A 21,376-nucleotide genomic window follows, 5' to 3' on the forward strand; every position below is an offset into this window, starting at 1 on the left:
AGGTATCAATGTAGGGCCTGTAGTAGCTGGTGTAATTGGTGCACGAAAACCACAATACGACATCTGGGGAAATACAGTTAACGTAGCATCTCGAATGGACTCAACTGGTCTGCCAAACCACACGCAAGTTACAGAGGAAGTATATCAAGTGCTGAAAGACTTGGCTTACCAATTCGTATGTAGAGGCAAAGTTAAGGTGAAAGGTAAAGGCGAGATGACTACGTACTTCCTAACGGACAGAGCGCCGGCAAATGGTACAGTGCAGAGCTCGTCTAACGGCCCGACGCCTAACCCTCCCACTGCTTATGGTGGAGTCGCGACAGCCTCTGGCCATGCTACAGAACTCCGCGCGAAAGAGCCGCCGCTCAACCCTCTAGGCTTCACACTTTGAGGGAGTCGTCGGTAGCGGGGAGAAAACGAGCCGCTCCTACCCAGCAATGGGCACCAGAACGGTAATGGTAAAGGCAGCAAAGGTCGTCGCAATAAGGACAATGGGTCTGCGCCGCCACCGCCGCCGCACGGGATAGGCGCGAATGGGGGCGCGGGGCGGGGTCCGCGCTGGCCGCCGCCGCGCGCGCTCGTGGCGCCGTGGCCGCGCCCGCCTGAGGCTGCGCCCCCGCCGCACAAGCGCCGCGCCCCCGCCCGCCTGCCGCGCCCCCGCTCCAGCGAGAGCCTGCCCCTAGCGCGCAGCCCGCGTGTACACTCCTCAGCTGACGAGCTCAGTTCCCTCACGCGCTCGCCCAGCCTCAGCTCTTCTGATGAAAGCTACTCGCGCACAACAGACGCCTCTCCGTCCCGCCGCGGCCCTCTCAGTGGATCCCGCCCTCGCGCCCACAGCGGGCCAACCCCAGCCCCGCCTACGACTACCCGCCGGTCCGACCAGGCAAGCCCATCGTCAACCACATCAATGACTTGTATGCGAAGCCAAAAATGGCCAGGAAACCTTCCTCGAGGACAAATTCCTTGATGGCAGTGTTGACTTCCAGAAGGAAGAGGAGAAGCTTCAACGAAGTATCATAAATATGCTGCAGGCTTCAGCGAAACGTGACGGGTGTTGTCAAACTGACAAGAAGGATGTAGCGAGTAGGCTCGGACAACGAGCTGATTCATTTTCAAGTTCAGGTGGTCGACCAACGAATTTGAAAACACTTAAACTTAGACAGCCGCGAGCCTTTGCGAAGAGAAGTCCTTCGGACGTTGCGTGCGTGGCCTCCCTTCGAACGAGAAATACAACGGCTGCTTGATGACAAAAATCTAATCAAATCAATCCTCCGAAAACCGAACGGAAGGAACTGAAACTTGAACTGAGGTAATATTCTTAAATTACAGGGTTCGATAATTTTTATTTTGGTCAAAAAATCAAATTATGCTTTGTTTACTAATGGACTGTCTTTAAACTACTTTTATCACATCAGGGGCGGCAATCCATCATTGGAGCCGATGCGGAACTGCAACAACAACAACAACAGCAGCCCTCTGCACGCGGTGGGGCTGGCGGCCATCACGCAGGTAGCGCGACACGAGCCCAGCCCCGCGCGCGCCGCCAACGAGTTCCCCGGCGTGCTGCCCACCGATGTCGTCGTGCAGCTGCCCTCGCCAAGCATGACCGACACCGGTCCAGGTACCACTGCATATAAAAAAATAACATATCCAGTTACATGACTTTTATTCTTGCAAAGTCATTTGCCACTTATCAACCATTGCAATGTAATGTGACGACTTTATTTTGTAGCAAACTAGTAGATTTTGGAACAGTGTAAAGGATAGAAATGGTTATGTAGTGTTGTAACTACTGTCTTTCTTCATTTGCAGTCCGCCGTGCGAAAGAAAACCTGACCCTGTAATCGCTAGGGAAAAGGAGCGAGAAAAAGAAGTTCAGGAACGACTACATAACCGGGTAAGTCCGTATAACCACAAAGATAGTGTGTGTGTGTGTCAATGTATGTTAGTCTAACACCGTGTTTCCATTTTAGGTGACCACTTCTAATCATAGAGAAATGGGACTCTACGGGGAGAGTCAGTCGGAGTGGAGCTCGTCGTGCTCGGAGGGCGAGGGCGAGGGCGAGGGCGCGCACCCCCGAGAGCACGGGCTACACCACGGACGACCCCGCGCTGGAGAACGTGTCCATGCTCAACGAGGCGGGGCTCACGGACGCGGAGGCCGCGCTTAGTGACGTCAACTCGTGCTACTTCGACCGCGACGATGACGTGTCGTCGCGCGCCTCGTCCCGCCTGCTGGACAGCCGAGGCGCTGGTGTCGCTGGGAGTCGCTCAGCGCCATCTACGACTCGGACGAGCCGGCGCACCGCTACCTCGCCAACATCCGCACCGTCAGCGAGTCCATCACCAGGAACTTCGGACAGCCCGCGCACGTCACCGACGGCGAGAGCGATGTCTAGTGATAACATGTGATATGTCGCGACAAGTGATGAAGCTCCCGTTTTGTGAATCGACTGTGTACCGTGTACGTTTCGACTATTTATTCTTGTGTACCTTTTGGTCAATTGTGATACTAAAAATCTCAAAAACATTGAAACTGTCATGGACAGAATTCCGACGTATTTAATTTGGAAACAATTGCCGGTGGAACGGTTAATTTGGCTCTCTAATGAATGAAAATGAATACTCAAAACGTTTACCTTGTACCCGCTGTTTGTTTTAGTAGTGAGACAATGTTGTGGTCGTACTGACGAAGCGCATCGCTAATCGTATTCGCGGACGTAATATTATTTTATAATTGCTGACGTGCCTGTACTTTGATGATTTTGTACTATGTAAATTTGTGTCAATATGTACCTATTAATGTTACACTGTAATCTGTATGATATTCATGTACAGCTGAATGTGCCATGTGATGGCGTGATGCATCATCTGTAGGAGTATGCGATGATCTCTACAATTATAAGGTGCTCTGACTTAGAATTATTTATGGTTTGTCTTGTGATAACGTTTAGGAATTCGAATTCGAGCGACCAATCTCTGTTAATGTCAGTGTTCTAGTGTAAGGGCTGGCCCCTGTCCTGTAAAGTCTAGCTTGTCTCTATGTTTTAGGAGACGAAGGAGTTAGTAAAGTGGTGTGAACTAACTACGTAAGTACGTAAATATTATGCATTTGAAACTATCTTTAGAGTAAACATTGTTACCACAGCTGGATTATTATGCTTTGTAGAGTATTCTTTTACATGCCTCATGGTATCCTATATATGTAATGAAGGCAGGGATTGTAATGTCTGTCAATTTCACGAAACATTTTCGATATGTATTAATATTTTCGGCCTTTTCTTTCCGTAATCTAGTCACTAATGGTTTTCTAAAGTTTGGTCGTTTGTTTATTAAATAGGTAAGTGCCATTCAGTCCCGATGTTTTGTTCTGTACTTTATAATGAGATGCACTTAGATGTGGAGGAGAGGTAATATCATGTAGTTCTTAAATAAAGCCGTAAGACTTGAAAGTACAACCAATACATAACACCACTAGCGAATATTTGTTGTAGAATATTCTCTGTATTCATAGATATCAATTATTTTTTATTATTTAAATGTAATATAAGTTTATGTGTCAATTTCATGCAATTATTGTTGTTTTTGGCTGGGATTATCAATTGACAATGTTGTTTGGTTTAACTCTTTTACAGAATTTCTACACAACACATTTTTATGACATTAAAACACATGACAATTAAGAATTGAAACAAAAGGATTTAAACAGCAATTTTTTTTATTTAATCTTGAGTTTGAATCGGGAATATCTTTCCAAGAAAAAAGTTGAGATTACGTGCACCGACTGCATAGCAAGTTATTGAAAAACGGCCAGAACTAAATAATAAACATATAGTCCCAGCCTTAGAGTAAAACGTTATGGTAGCAATTTATTAAAAATACATATTATAAATATCTTATTTCAGGCACATATAGCCTTTGTTTGACGTAAACGCAATGCAGCAGTACTTGATGCTTGTACTTAAAGCAACTTCATTGGTTTGCATTATTATTAATATCGACAATTTGTTTTGACAAATCGTATCAAGCCTTCAAAAACACATGTAATATTTTTTCTAGTTTCGATAAACGTGAGTACTTACTAATATGAAATTTTATTTTCAGATTGAATGTTTATCTGATTTAAATAACGGCTTGTGCTTCTAGTAGGTATTATTATTCCATCTCATTTACTATTATACTTCATTTTTGGCTGCTGCAAGTGAGTGGAGAGATGTTAATGTCTGAGAATATTGTATATAGGACGAGCATGGTTTAGTGCTCCAGTGAGATCTAGAGATTGTTAATCTTTGTAAATATTGTTAATCACCTGCCAAGTGCTATTCCACTTACAGAACATACCTATACCTAAGTATACCACGCTGTGAAGATATATTATTTTTGAAGGGATTCTCTTGTTTGCTACTTCTATTCTCAGTATTTCGATTTAATGTTTTTCATGTTAATGTACACATAGTGCCAAACTATTTTATGTATACGCTTGTAATCAAAGTGACTCATTTGCTCGACGCTTGGATAAGTGCTATGTTTTTGATATGAATGTTTGCTAGTTCATCTCGATATTCAAACGAAACAATTTTCTAATTGACAATATAGTTCTGACGTCTAGTGTACCTTGGTAGGCGAGTAGTTCAACAAGATTTCGAATGTTTTTAATATACTCATTGAGGGATTTCCTGCATCTTTATTATAGTGATTCGATGTATCGGATATGCGCATTATGAATTATAAAAATACGTAGAAATACAAAAACATTATGAACTTTTTGCTGTTGTATTCACATTAAAGCCGTTGGGAGAATATGCAAGACTACATAATTGTTGATTCTGAGACGCCATTATGATCTTAGGATTCGGAGCACGTAGCAATGAATCAAACGATTCCATTACGCTTTAATGTGAATAGGCAACAGCTTGGATACAGACTACCTACATGTTATTATCTCATAGAAAATTATATTGTCATAAACCTATAATTTTGTGTAGGATACTTGAATTGCGCCTTATGTAGCAAGTGTATTGTGTATTTTTATTTATTTAAATTCAATTACCTAAGCAATATTAATTACTTAATACAAATTAAAAGTGGTTTACATCACCGGACAACTGCATTTTTACTTTATTTCCTTGTTGACTTTTTTTCTAAATTGTAGGGTAGTTCGAAGAGTTGTGAAGCGTCGTTTTATTTTGAAATTAATATATACTGCTTCTTAATTTATAAGAAGTGTGTGCGCATTATAAGTCCATATCTAGTTATCTACTAAAGCGTATTAAACAGTAACGATTAAACTTTACATACAATATTGAATCTGATCGCAAGCATCGCCTCCGAGTTGTATGATACGCGAGGTAAGTACAAATTACACTTATTGTCTAGGGGTTATTTTTTAACATACCTATTATACTATAGATTACATACTTAATAACAATATTTAAATGGCAACATTATTGAACTCAATATACATATATATATTTTTAAATATACTACATTAGTTTTGTGTACTAAAAATCCTATTCACAAAATCAATAAAGACCCGAAAAACACGTGCAAAGATATAAAATATTTTTTTAAACAGAAATAATATGAAGTTAGCCTGAGCACGGGCTTTGAGTGATTCACCGAACTCTGAAATGTATTTTCCGAAATAAAATGTAAGTCCTGAACATTAGGCCGCAATTTCGAGTGAGTTTGTTATGTCACATAGGTTTGCAGGTCAGGTACCGTGCGTGTCGGTTACGGCCGTCGTGTTCCGCATACGAATGCTCTTTACCTTGAACCGAACCACGCCAGTATTATCAACGGATATTGTTACACGTGCACGTGGTGTTTTAAGATCTAGTAAACGAACTCAGGTACCTGCGTCGATGTGCCTTTCTGTCAAATTAGTTTTTATAGTCTGTGGTCGTGTTAATGTTGCCCGTATTTTTAAACACTGTGTTAAAAAGCCTGTTAAAATGTATATTGCTACTGCTGATTTCTATGTAAAGTGCTCCGTATTTATGTATTGAACGTCATTTTTCATGCAGAATGAAAAAGTGAACTGCATTCTTATGCAAAACACATACAACAACACAGCGACTACCCGCCTATCTGCATTCGTACCTACCTAATAAAGTATTAATACACTTGTTTACAGAATAAGCCTTAGTTTATGAGACACCGACTGTTTCATTATTCATTGGAAATTCTAGAAAAGGTTTAACTCCTCGAAAGAATGGATTTGACGTCGTAAGTAGAATGTCTAACGACTTTATTGTTTTAAACATAACGAAACTTTTTAACAACACCTCAAACATATTAAAGTGAATGTTATTCAGTGGTTGGTATGGTGATATTGATTACACATTGGTATCCTAGTATTCTACCAACCTAACTTGATAAGGAATCAAAGATTATTGTGTAACTATAATGACGTCAATGAAGTTATGTTTCCTTACCAACTTACTTGAGGTGTGAGGTACATACTTAGGTTGGCTATGAAGCTACATTAAGCTGTTGATGATATGTGTCTTTAATAGGATGTTATTCATTATATTATGAAGCGAGTAACAAATATTTTACCGTATCATTGTAACGAAAATAAACGATCGAGTTGTAAGTTGTAAAGAAACAAGTAGATTACTCGCTCGTGAACGCTACCAGTTTTGAACTTATCACGAATTCTCGCAATTTAATGAGTCAGTTAGGCAGTAATCAGGGACAGTTTCATTCAAAATAATGTGTAATAGTCGGTATGCGAGTGAAATACAAACCGGAGCAAGGCAGGTATGACGCGGCGCTCGCGGGCCACCACCACAGGCGCACAGCTGCGGGCCGGCGCGCCGCCGCCGATTGGCTGCGCGCGGGAACCGGTCGCCGCGTCCCGCCACCCTGCCCCGCGCTCCGCCGCTACAAACAACTTCAAATTCTTATTCATGTTCCTTGCCACGACCGTTGTTGCCGTTGAGAGCGCGCGCACTCGCTGTGCGCCCATACTTCGCGTAATCTTATCGATATGTGCTCGATGTTTAATGTGAATCTAGTGTTTGATGTGTGAATTTAACATTAGTATAAGTGCACTGTGGACGAGTCTGGCGGTGCGACGAATCGCTCCGACAACGCTATGAAAACACACAGACGATCTGGTGTTTTTGTTCTTTTTGTATCGCGAGTGCTTCGTGAGCGGCTCCGACGCAGGGTTACCTTTGCCATGTGCATCAGATAATGTTGGGCTCCTATTAGTTTGATGACAAACTAATATGCTAGCTAGTGGATATTGCGACGCAGTGAAGTAGTGTTTTGGTGAATCATAGTGTCGAGATGAAGGTGACGGTGTGCTTCGGGTCCGTGCGGGTGCTGGTGCCGTGCGGCGCCGGCGACCTGCTGGTCAGGGACCTCGTGCGGGAGGCCACGCACCGCTATAAGAAAGCTACTGGACAGGTCAGTCTACACGACCATTTACAATGTGGGTACTTACGCGGAGTTTCTACTATTTTTATTGATGCAGTTCAAGTCTGTTTACTATTCTTGAATAAATTACTCAACTAGTCGCTCAACTTACAGTTTTTAGACCTAAGGCCACAGTAAGGGTGACTTACCCTTACTTGTGCCTTACTTACCTTACTTGTCGTTAAGCTGTTTACTAATAAAACTTAACTTTAAACAATCTTTGTGTATTATGCGTACTTGAGTAACATAAATTAGTTATTGACAAAATCAAAAACAATGACACACAACATAGCAAAATGAACAGGGATGTCCGAATGTCTGATTATCCCAACACAGAGATAGAGACCGCGGAACACACTACTTACTGACTTGGTATCTTACTTCGTAGTACCTATGCAATAAGTTTAACACTTAACACTAGGTAGGTAGTTCTGATACTTACCTAAAAGTTATTAAAGTCAGGACCTCACTTCAGTGCTTACAATAAAATCTGTCATTTTGACCAACTAAGCGTGTTCTTGGCAAGCGATTGCCCTGCCCAGTTCGGAATACCTATTGCCTGGTATTTCACGATTACCATTATCGATATTAGCTCTAAAGCTCTTTCGAGAATGTTTAGATAGGCTGTGTTGTAACCACCTCTTGTTTTTGTGCTAATGACCATTTGGTTATACGGAATGTACTATGCTGGGAGCAAGAACCACTTTCGCGATAGATTGTCCATAAAGAGGGGACCGAAGGAGTGCAGCATTAGCGGCGCCTCCATATAAAATGACTGCTTACCTGTCAAACTAGATTCAAGAACGAGACGCTTGAATTTCATAATATAGACGCCACATTTGACATCCATTAATTGTATGGACAGACCTCCACTAAATGTGGATTTGGTAACTGGATTAAGGTCTTTACTATTTTAGTCCACAGACTGTAGATAGGTAATGTAGATGGCAGCTTAAAGGTTAAACAGTGAAGAGACAGGTGTTACTTGAGGTCCATTAGCATTAGACAATTACCTGCACCTGCACTGCTGCCTACATGCCTTCCTAAGTTCGTTTCTCGTAGGAAGCGGCCGACCTTGCCGGCACTTCGTCATACCACAAGCACGTTACATATGCTATGTGAAACTGTTTTAATACTCGCTTCCTTTCCGTAATCGGAACAAAAGTAAAACTTCCTGACACTACGTCCTAGGTTATTGAAACATTACAACACTAGCCTTAATGTAAGTAGATATTGAATGCTCGTACATCAACCTATTCAAATTCAAAGGCAATTAATTATTGGCCTGCCTAAGTAACAAAGCAACATTGTAGCCATTCCCTTTAAAGTGTAAATGGTTAGGTCCACATTAAGAACAACCTTAACCTCGCTTCGTAGCTCTCATAACTTAAACTCCGCCTAAGGTTTGGCTTGAGTCTATAAGGCATACCTGAGTCACAGATTTGAAATAGAAAATGCGTAGTCCGCTGAAAGACTACATTGTTAAGTGAGGCTTTATAAACGCAACAATGCCTTGTATCCGGTCCTCATGCAATATGGATTGAGCGTGATTGCATCAATCACATGTAATATGAATAAAACGTGAAGGCACAAGTAATCAAGTTAGTTTTGGCAAACGTTTACATTACTGCATGATTGGTTACCAGTTACACAACGCGAAAGGTCGCGAACGTAGTTAACGACCGGTAAACCATAATTTTGCTGCTCCACTGGTGAAACGAATGTCATATGATATCAAAACACGCACCAGTTTCTAAAGTTATTGGTTAATACCATATTAAAACGATTTTACAACTTGTACCGTTTCGTAGAATTGGATGAGCACGCCTACTAAAGCCAAATAAGAGATACGACGCAAAAATCATGTGTACATTATAAGTTTAGAAATGTAAGTTATGTTTATTAAATTGATACAATAACATTAAAAAAGGAAAATAAAACTAAAGTTACTATAATCAACAAAATAAAATAAGGAACTCGGACGTCAATAACCTCCACTGCAAGTTGACCTTTTAAGGCACGTTTAGCACCTTTATTATGTAACAAAAAAACTCACTTTGTTATTACTGCAGGTCTATTGTACCGGCACGTATTATTTTACCTTGGAACGTAATAAATTTTCAGTTTGTTAAAACAGTCAAAACTGTCGAAATAACTCGATGGTGAAACAATGGGACCGTTGTGGCGCTGGGCCGGCCGGCCAGAGCGCCAGGTATGCGAGGAACGGGCGCCTTGAGAACTTGAAACACCTATTGTACCGTGGTGTATGGTGTGTGCCACGACTGCCACGCTCGCAGCGGACTCGTCCAACGACCGGTTCTCACAAAAATGACGAGACATTCTTTTGAGATATGAACATCCTACTATGTGGTTAATTCATGGATGACAGAGATACTCCATATTTGTGGCGACACGCTTTTATTAGGTTTCACAAGATACATAGATAAGCGTTATTGGATAGCTGGCCAAGTTGGTGGTCGTCAACATGCTATCGTAAATCGCTTCGAATAACAATGAGCAGTATTGTCCGATTCCCGAAAATGGCTATAGCTTTACCATACCATGTTTTATTTGTGTCTGGCCTAACAACTTTTTGTCGGATGATCCTTGGTGTGTTTTACCGTTTCGTTTTCGTCGCTGGACTTAAACATTACAATATTCTCACTTTATTTTACGGGCAATGAACGTGATCGTGGAAAAAACAACAATAGCCGCTTCTCATAGCCATATGTTGGACTTCCTGTCAAGTGGATAGCGCTAAGGGCTTTGTCCGAGGCGAAAGATTTTTTTCTTAATTTCAAAGTTAATGGTTTGCACATGTTGCATGCTATCAAGTGCTTACATATTTTCAGATTTCGAACACTTGGAAATCGTTTGCGTACTCAGAAAAAGTGTTTGAGACTCCGTCATTTTATCAGTTACGTCATAGACAAAATTGATTAAAATGTTTTTGTTTTTAAGAATTTAACGATAACCAAAGCCGACAAAGGTGGAGGTCATTGTATTAATTCGAGTGTCTTACGAGACTTCTAATCTTATCAAATGCGACTAACGTAATTAGGTAAGTAGGCCGGGCACCTACGAACTTAGTCATATCATCGACAACCAGTTACTACAAAAAGATTAAAGAATAAATAAGTCAGTTTGTGAATAGTATACAAATAGTTACAAGTTAACACAATTATGTTCTCCTCAAGCAAATCGAGTAGCAATACTTACACGATATAAGATACGAGACAAGCTTTAAAGGCTTTATACAAACATATTAGGTACTTCATTTTGGGATCCTATTATCATAAGGTGAAGATGCTACATTTGTCTCTTTCGATCTTCATCTCCAAAACTTCACTTTAATTATTTTTAAATACGTTAACATTATTAAGAGAAATGCGATGACTTGCCAAATTATTGGAATAGTTACAATACCATGCTAAATGGAATGAAATATAAAACCGTGAGATTTTCTAATACATGGTGTCTATAGTGGGGCAGTAGATACTTTCACCATTCACATAAGGAGATTTGATGATGGTGCATCATTTACGTTTTCGAACAGGGGAGCTCACTATACCATCACCTCTGAAACTAAACTTATTAGCTGTTTTGAAAGCGTGACAGCACAACATTACGTAGAACGGCATCTCTTTTCTACAATGCAACGATCCTACTTCAAAAGGAGGTTAGTTCCATGGTAGTCCTTAGAGACTAACGTTCACTGGTTTTCTTTGGTCAGATTACAGAGAAGTCGACCTCTAGGGCAATATAGCGGATGCTATCGCCTTTTACGATCGTGCTTGACACATAACCCCATAGGACATGGCTCTAGTATTTCTCACAATATCGGACAACGAGGTCGTCTCATCACGGATTTGAAGTTGGTTATAGTTATAGGAAAAATATAGAAGAGTTAAAGTAGGATTTTCATATTTTTTGGAACTTTTTGATTTGAACGAAACACTTGTATACCAAAACCTATTGGACAATTGCATAGCTGTGTCTATATTATTTGGTCATTTAGAGCAATTTATTGTATCTTCATGTACGCGTATTGTTCAACTTATACGCAGAAACACGCTTACAGCTAGGACACTACATGATAGAGTAGGCCTCAATCATCCTTGTTCTGGTTAAGGAAGTTCCATTATTAATTATATTGTTTTAAGTACTTAGACGGTCTCTCTAAGTAATACTTATTAATCACTGTCTGTGTCATTTAACGTTTTAATATTACATGTTTTAAAACCTAGTTTTTAAATAAAATGCCTTTGAATTGCAATGTTAGAAGTCAGTTACTTCTTATGTCTAGTTAAATTGCAGCTAATTAATGACATTAGATTTTTTTATATAAAACGAGATATTTTACGCTTATAGTGGCTTTAAAAATTCTTGGAACGTTATAAAAATCTTGTAAGATGAAAGCTATGATCAGATCTGTCTATAATGACATAGCGTGGCGTTGCGTGGGCGCAGGCTTGACTGCTTGACTCATGCGCACGTGCACGTCGCCATGACATGTCCCATGTCCAATTATGCGACAAATAGCTGCTTTGCATTACCTCTTAGTCTCAGCTCAGCATTCCTGTGCTATGAAACCTGATCTTTGTTAAGATATGAGCTTGTAAATGATCCTTTTGTTATACTTTTGACTTATGCTTCCTAGAAAATTGGGTACTATTGTTATTCGTTATTTTTACAAATGCATTTTAATTATTCCTACCTCGTTTGCAGCGAAATTATGTGTTGAGATTTCAACATATACGTTTTAAGCTTCATTAGGACATTGACCATTGCAAATGTCATCTGGAATTAAGCAGTGTCTAACTAAACTCATGTAAATTTTAATTTATTCAACTTGACTGAAACTACAATATTCTATCGCCGTCTAATACCACATGTCAGCTATCCAACTGAACAAACAAGTTCAATGATATTGCATGACCGTCAGTCATGGTAACATCTTACTAATGAACAATTACTCTTACGACTTTGTACGCTTATTGTGACTCTGACTCATTCTGACGCACTTTAGTAAACTCTTAGTACAGTGAATCTTAACTTAATAGAAAAACAAATGACGAAAAATCAACCTTATCCTTTGGACTTAATGATCAACTTAATAGCATCGATGTATTGCCATTTATGTGGGGTTACTGTACATATTAGTGTGGTTATTATTGAAGTTGAACAATCAAATGTAATTATATTCAAAACGATTGACACGATGCCACTGTTTTGGATAAATAAGGCGTTTATGTAATGATTGGATGTGTGTCAATTAGCACGGTCAGCGGGTCGAGAAGTATTGTCTGCAATTGTTTCTACAATTTTAAAGATTTTAACTAATTGTTAGAGTATTGTGTCTGTTGCTCGGTTCACTTTTATATTTTGTTATATTAGCATTTAGATTAAGTTCTAATTTGGGGTATAGATTAAATATAAATATTTCAAAAGTCTTTAAGATATGGTGACGGAATGGTTTACTTAAAGATGATAGTTATAAAGATGATACTTATAGTTAAAGATGACACTTCTTTAAATTCTAAACTTTATAAAAACAACTAACTAAATAGCCAAGCATATATTATGTTAAAAATATCTAAAAACGAATGCTCCCGACTACCGAGATATTGTAAATATGTATAACGTCGATTGCTTTCTAAGAGCGCAAAAGGGCAAACATCCAAGTCTAATGTAAAGTATAAATAAGTGCAGCAATATTGGAATCTCAAGTGTTTAAATACACGGTTCCAAAATGGGAAGCTCCCATCGCAGACGAAGGCAATATAAACTTTAATCGGTTTTATTTTAAGTACCAACAACTTGAGTTGTTTGAAACATTCTTGAAAGGGTATTTGTCTTGTAAATGTATTTTTGTGCTCCTGTTTTAATACCCAATAATCCTTTTATGGTTGTTTAGTTTAATCGAATTAAAATACACGTGTTTACTATCGATTACAAATTTAGAGTATCTATTTTTCACGTTTGCTATTAACATGCAATACGTCTTTGTTTAATATAAGTTAACCATTCTTATTCATCAGAAAAAAATATTAGAAAAATAATATTCTGTCATTAAAATATTATTAGAATTAGCATTTAAAAAAAAACCGTAATACGACACTGACCGTTGACCTGGTGAACCAATTAAGATATTTCGTTTTTTTTTTAAAGCGACTTAATTAAAGAATCATTGTCACTGCCAATCAACGCGACATCGCTACCAAACTTCTTGTTTAGCTTCCCGCTTTTGACGGGAATAAAATCTTTTTTGACGCTTGGTCTATTTAAATGCTAGTATATGTAAAGACCATAATATGTAATTCTATGTGTGAAATACAACTCATATCTCATATATACTGTTGTGAATGTTATCTTTATCTGATGATTTACGGCTGCATTTAAACGCACGTGAAGCCACAAGTAAATAGAGAGAGTTATGTGCTATTGTGGTATTTTATTCGGTAAGTGTTGCCATAACTAGCTTAAAGTATTTCGACTCTTTGGTATGATTAAGTCAGGGTTGGTGAAATATTTCGTATGCAGTATTATTTTTTGCATGGTTTATGTTTAATAAAATGTTTGTTAAATGTATAGTATTAATTTTTGACTATTTGATGTATTATTATATTCTCGGAGTTTGGAAAGACAGTTTACATTATTTACAACGTCGAAACTGTCTTTTATTTTAGCTCATGACTCTTTAAAAGAAGCGAGTAAATTAAGCAATAAAAATAATAGCTTGTTAACCATCTACAAATACTTATACTTACAAGAGAATTGTATAATCACCAAATCTACTGATTTACTTAAAATACAAGATTAAAAATTGTTCACAGGTTTAGGCAAGCTGTTATTATGTTTGTAATGTTTTTAAAATACTTTTGATTTCATCAGAATACGGTAATTGAAGTTTTATCTCGGTAACATTACGACCGTGGTAAAATGAGCTCATAAAAAAACCGGCCAAGTGCGAGTCGGACTCGCGCACCGAGGGTTCCGTACAAACCTGCAAGGTTTACAAAGTTCGTTCATTACGACAATCGAGTCATATAAATATATATGACTCGATTGTAAAACGTTGCTTCATGCCAAATTTCAAGATTCTAGGTCGACTGGAAGTACCCTTTAGGTTTTGATTCCCTTGCGAGTACTCGCGCGTTTCAAAATATGCAGCTTAAATTGCTGTTTCTTTTGATTGCGTTGACATAGAAGTTTGATTTTGTTACAGCTTAAAGGTATTATAGACCTGAGTATTTGGTATGAATTTCAATTTAATACCTTTACGCGTTTATGAGGAAATAGGTAGTAAGTTTAAAATTATTAAAAAAAAAATATTATGTGATGTAACTAAAAATTTAAGGTTTTCGGAATTTTTCCTTTATATGTGCTATAAAACGTTGCTTCGTGCCAAATTTCAAGATTCTAGGTCGACTGGAAGTACCCTTTAGGTTTTGATTCCCTTGCGAGTACTTGCGAGTTTCAAAATATGCAGCTTAAATTGCTGTTTCTTTTGATTGCGTTGACATAGAAGTTTGATTTTGTTACAGCTTAAAGGTATTATAGACCTGAGTATTTGGTATGAATTTCAATTTAATACCTCTACGCGTTTATGAGGAAATAGGTAGTAAGTTTAAAATTATTAAAAAAAAAATATTATGTGATGTAACTAAAAATTTATGGTTTTTGTAATTTTTCCTTTATCTATGGTATAAGACGTTGCTTCGTACCAAATTTCAAGATTCTGAGTTCACGGGAAGCACCCTGTAGGTTTTGATTCCCTTGCAAGTGTCGAAAATTTGCGGCATAAACGGCTGTATCTTTTGATTGCGTTGCCTTAGAAGTTTGATTTTTTCACAGCTTCAAGGGACAGTAGACCAGAGTAATTGATATAAATTTCAGCTTCATACCTCCACGCGTTCCCGAGAAAAAGGGTCTTGACAGACGGACGGACGGACGGACGGACAGACGGACGGACAGACGGACAACAAAGTGATCCTATAAGGGTTCCGTTTTTTCCTTTTGAGGTACGGAACCCTAAAAAGGTGATATAACAATAGGCAATGAACGAAACATATTTGTTCAAAGTTCATCATTGTTCGTAGATTCGTAGATTTTTGCAAAAAATGTACATTTATCGAAATAACTTTGTTTTTGGCTGCTTGATATGCACAAGGTCAGAAGCAGTGTTTTTCTTAATTTTCAAGTGAAGATAGATTCATAGTACAAGATAAACTCACAAACCAAGTCAGGTAAATTAGTCACAAAATAATTTAATGAAGTTGTACTTAGTCTGATTTAGTATGAATTGTAATATACCCACCTTTTAATATAAGAATTAATGACACAGTTTCCTAATATACAATGTTACTAAATAATTAGCTAATTCTACAAACGGAAAGACCGATTTCACGCTATATGCAAATAATTCGAGCCTATTAAATTCAATAGCGCGTAGGAAACGGGAACTAGTCGACCGACTCGGTACTCGATATTTCCTTTTTTCTACTTGAACAGTTTCGATATTATTTAATAATTACGCGCACGCAAAATCTTAGGATATGGGGCAATTTCGTCATCCGGTACAACGTAAAAAGTCTGAACCTGGCTTCCATTAAAAAAAACTGGTTTCCTTTTCGCGAGAGTAATTTGCAGTTAAGTTTAACTTTAGCCCACGTTGAATGAGCAACCATTTTAATTTGCATTCGAAGGTAAATAAATCCTTTGTCTTTTGTTTTTAAAACAGCTGATTGGTCTCGTTTGTATAATGCCTATGCTACTAATTTATTAAACGCGAAAGTTTGGATGAACACATAGATCTTTATCCCGATTATATAAATATAGAAGAACCTAGATATTTTTTTAAATGTGTTATCCAGGTGTATCGTTAATTTACTCGTTCCTTTCCTAGCACCAACCCTGTCGGACGTTAGCAACATTTTTATAACAACACTTACAACTTTTTTTATAAACAAATCATTGTATCTACCTGTACCCTTACAGCCCGCCTCAGGTACACCCCTAACTATCTCATCGAATGATCAAAAGGAGTTTTTATTCCAAGTTTTTTTCCTAAGACCAAAAAGTACCAGTTTTTGTCGCTCCAAAATCTATGTGATCTCGAGATTAGAATGGATAATTCGATTAAATTACCAGTCATTAGTGTTAGAGTCCACGGTACAACGTCACGATTTGTCGGACACGACTGTTGATGATCTGAAAAACAATGCAACTGTGATTTTGAATGAAATCGTGAGCTTAATGTTCGCTATGCTGACATGCCGCTACTAACTTATATATTGCCTTGGCCCCTGGTCCTATCGAAACCCATAAAGGAGACAGGAAAAAAAAGTGAGAAAAGTTTCGACCATCTTTTAAGAAGCTAAAAGTACACGTAAAAGTGAATAGCTTTTCTTTGTCAAAACTTGCTATTTTAGGCACGTACTAAATGTCTGTTTTTCTATTTTGCTGGTCTAACACCCCTGCCCTCCCCACACCCTGCTCTAGCATTTTACGTGGCCAACGAGAAAAGAAAATCGGTACAGATCTGTATTTACATTCACGAAACTTCAGGTGCAGGCCGCACAGTTCTTGACAGGTCCCACATCTGAACCATTTTACATTTACATTTAAAACGTCAATGGACACTCCACAAGGATGTATGGAGAATGTCTTTCGCCTCTGTTTTTATTCGGCGTGGTAATTACGAAGGGTCGACTCAGGAATGTTACCTGCTGTCCTTTTCCGATTTATAGATCTGGTCTATTCCCCTCGCTGTCTATCGTGATGCAGGGGTTTCAATTTATAGTGGAACGAAATCGTTGGCATGTTTTGTGTACGAGTTTTTGAGGTATTGGTGCTGTTACGTGTTGTTATCCTTGATTTTGAATCGTCTTCAAAATGGGGAGGTTCTTCTGACGAGCGTTATTAAAAAGTTATTAAAAGATTTTTCTTTTGGATGTTTTGGATCTTTTCCATTGGATTTAAATGGAATCGAGTTGTAAATCTTTCTTTTATCAAATGTGTGTTTTCATTTTACTTACCTGTTGTTATTGCTTTGTATCTAAATGTATCTCCATTTACCTCTAGATGCCTAGGAATGAAGAAATATATGAATTAATTATCGCTGTACGTTGCTTTTAAATTGCCTAGACATTCAAAAACTCAAATGTCAGATTATTGACGGTGTTTTTAGAAACTTATGATTTCTTAAAACTAAACCGCTGACGAATGGAATTAGTTGCACTTCCAAGCTATTTTTGATTTTATGAAAAAACTCGTGTAAATATTGTTTGCATAATCTTTACCTGCTGTGGTTGGCATATTCCACTTTGGTTCATTATTGTTAGGTAGGTTCAGAAGCATATTCATGATATCATGATATTTCTACACCTGATTGATATAGTAAGAAGGAGAAATATTTACTCGAAATTAGTGCTCCTATCACTTAGGTGCTATACTTAAAAGAGGAAACTAAGCTAACTGAACACTCCAAAAAAGGCATCTTTACGTTAAATTAATTGTTTTACTTTTAACTCTGTAATAGAACAGGAGACCTTTCCTGGTTGATGTGTTTAAAAATAGTATACTTTACATAACAGAAATAACACCTTCTTAATAAAAACTTCTTGACGCAATCGTCGTAAATACAGTAAAATACTTTCATTCGACGTCACAAACACGACGTCTGCAGGCAATCTATGTCAATCTATTGATAAAGAGATCAATGGCATCTGTTTTATTTATCCGGCATACGAACTGTTAATTTACACTTTATGTTGATAATTTCTTATCAGCACAAACTTACCGTCGATGGCACGTTGGATGAAAATAGACCTTATGTTTTCTGGAATAAACGTCCTGTCAATGTGAAACTTTAAATCAACTACGTTATATTTACTGTGACTTCTGTAAACGCAGATCTGTACTTCTAATAATATAAAAAGGATAAAATTTTAAGTTTTCTTCCTCTAAAAAACAAAACTTCACATGAAATTATAAGCGGATACTCTTTATAAGTTATTCAACGTCTGGCTTTGTGTACGTCTACAAATTCATTCATCCTTTCTACATAGCGATGCAAACAGGTTTGATATTCTATTTATGGTATGATTGTTTTTTGCAAGGTAACATCAATCAGTATTTACTTGATAGACGTAGGCGTGGCACTGGAACGCAGAACTTATGCGCAAGGACCTACTATAATTATCTATGAAGTTACTCTTCAAGCTGTGAGAGCGAGAAAACGCTCTACAGGGCGTAGAGTGGCATCTCATTTTAACGGCTGCAATTGTCTTATTTGAATTTGTGGTGGTAGGTCCTTTATGCGCGTGGGCAACGTACCTCACAAATTATCAAGTCAGAGTATTTCGTTACTAACGTGCAAATTCGCAGTACCATGATAATTGCTGAGGCATGTATTATTTGCTCGCATTTTACTATTCCATTGAAGCCGTAAATGATCTAATATCTATGAACAGACTTTATAAATGAACGAGTATTTACGTAAACTACAAAATTGTTTGCAATCAATACTTGCTACTGTACCTGTCGAAATATTACCAGTATTTAGAATGAAGTAAACTTTGTACATGGTATAAATTGCGTCAGTTTCCTTCCCCATAAAATGACGTAAGCCGGTTTTAAGTGCGTCGATTCGACTTGATTCATAGTTTATAGTATGTTCAATAAAAATGTGATATTTTGTATACACAAACTGCGAGACTTTGTTACAAAATCTAAATGTGTGTAAATTTATATGATTCTACACTTTTATTTTTTAATATTTTAAATTATAAACGAATATAGTTTATTTTCCTTGTTTGACTTACATTTGGCTTGTGATACGTGTTTATACCACAAACCAGATTAACTATAAACGTTTAAGTGATCAGGCAAACGCAAAACTTATTACTGTAATACTAGTCTTACCTATAAAAAGCCTTTGTCTCTGCTAATTACAACATCGCTTATTCACAGCTTAGGTTTCAAAGCAGACAAGTGCATCTAAACTAGAGCTAGTACCGTTTATGCATTTCACAATGTAATTTCAGTCTAACATAACTGTAGCCTGATACGTCCACTGAGCGCTTTGTTTGACACCAGCTACAATAATATTCGCTGGACGTATTTTGTGGAACAAAAGCGCAAGTACCGGGGAACAATGTGAAAACATTGTGTGAAGCATTCGGACTGTTCGTTTGTTTTGTCCCACCGGCTCCTACCGACCTACGCATTGTGTGTGTACGTGTCTGCCTGTTTCCGTGTGTCTGCCGTCTGAATTATACTGCGTATCGAATTAATGGCTGGTTCTCTGTAGTCATCAATGTAACCGTACTGAAGTCGTGTGATAACGATTTTACTGTAGAATAATGATTTTGTTCCTTATTGGTGATAACTTATGGTATGTACCAGGATTATCTGTTTATAAATTTAGACTAAACTTTATTAGGTCTTGTTCATCATTGAATGTGAATGGCTGTTCGTTCAAAAATAACCATGAGTAATATTATAAAGCTGAAGAGACTTTTCCGATTTGAACAAATATTTCCATGTTATTAGCCCATTTATTGCCGAAGGCCGTAGGAAATATATCATCACTCTACGATTATATAAGGAGCAGAGCAATATGTTACCAAAAAGAGACGATCTTCCGTACTGTCTAAAATTATAAATCCAGCGTATTATCTTCAGAATCACAGCTAGTAAAGGTATATATAGTTTTTTAGTTTATTTTTGCCTAATTCTTACCTTCGCCTATATTTATATTAAGTTTCAACGTATGTTTTTCCATTAAGGAAGAGCAGGTGAGTAGGTGCACTTGTGCGGTCTATAGTGGGATCACAATGATACGTCCTTGCGATGCCAGTCATAATAACGTCTTCAAATCTCATAATAGGAAAACAATACATTGTTTATTATCTATGAATATTATCATCATAACATCTTAAGGTCTTCGATGATATTATGAATTATACAATATTATAAACGAAGCAGGTCGGAAGCAGGAAAGCATGTGTACATTTTTTAAGGCGATAAGTATAAATTCTATTCATGCATTTAGAAAATAGGCAAGCAATTGCATTATGAGATCATTTCACACATGACATCAATGTCCACTGCTGGACATAGGCCACCCCGAACACCCGGCCGCCTTCCGCATCCAGTCCTAGCCGGCCATCTTTTATAGGTCATCGGTCATATACTCGTACATAACGTATGACATGTTACTCACTGTCGAATCGAAATGAAACCATAAGGAACATAAAATCGGGATAAAATCCTATGTGTTAGTGGGGTTTCACAGATCTTGTAGTCACATAAAAGCTGTCGCGGGGATCGACCACGCTAAACCTCGCGCTTATTGGGTATGGCTTAGTGCCCTATACATTTGTCTATCCGTGCATACCTAGTTATTTACTTTCAGATTGTAGAGTCGATTTGTAGAGCTGTACATTGCTATAACACTTATTGATATTGAGAGACTGCAGATAGGCTGTTAAACATTGTGTTGTAAACTTGCGACAGTGTTTCGCAGGTCTTAAAACCGGCATTTGAATTCGCCAACCAGCATTGAGCTCGCCTGGTAATCACTGATCAAATATTCCTGAAGGAAGACAGAAGAATATTGTGCTTAGCAGTGGGTCATTTTTATTCCGCGATTATCTGCATTCACTCAGCGTTGTCAACTTGTGGTAAATATTGTATCTGTTTAGAAATATTATTTTGTTCTCCGTTGTCTAGTAGACTAGTACAAGCTTTGCTTAGTTTGAGGTTTGGTTGCGTTGTGTGAAAGTTGCTGAATATTATAATGTCATTCTTTCTCTAGAAAAAAGACCTTCGCCCCAGAATGAAACGGTTATATATTGTCATTAAAGGCCATTTTAAGATTGTCTCCGTCGATATGATTAACTGCCTTATAACCACTACCTTAGCTGTCGTTAGTATAAGT

General features: G+C 38.0%; 1 protein-coding gene and 1 long non-coding RNA gene across 2 annotated transcripts in view; both read left to right on the forward strand.

Annotated features, from left to right (window-relative positions):
- The first annotated feature begins 1,596 nt into the window (after nucleotides 1–1,596).
- Nucleotides 1,597–2,077, forward strand: LOC113506390. The gene is made up of 3 exons (XR_003401725.1): nucleotides 1,597–1,621; nucleotides 1,813–1,897; nucleotides 1,974–2,077. It is a non-coding gene; the product is annotated as an uncharacterized LOC113506390 (long non-coding RNA).
- A 4,809-nt stretch (nucleotides 2,078–6,886) lies between these two features.
- Nucleotides 6,887–21,376, forward strand: part of LOC113506351 (partitioning defective 3 homolog) — a 53,691-nt gene continuing 39,201 nt past the window's right edge. Inside the window, exon 1 of the mRNA XM_026889212.1 lies at nucleotides 6,887–7,419. Coding sequence (XP_026745013.1) covers nucleotides 7,300–7,419 — 120 coding nt within the window. The 5' untranslated portion in view covers nucleotides 6,887–7,299. The remainder of the gene's footprint in view (nucleotides 7,420–21,376) is intronic.

This window comes from Trichoplusia ni, chromosome 2 (genome assembly GCF_003590095.1).
Source record: "Trichoplusia ni isolate ovarian cell line Hi5 chromosome 2, tn1, whole genome shotgun sequence".
Classification (NCBI taxonomy): Eukaryota; Metazoa; Arthropoda; class Insecta; order Lepidoptera; family Noctuidae; genus Trichoplusia; species Trichoplusia ni.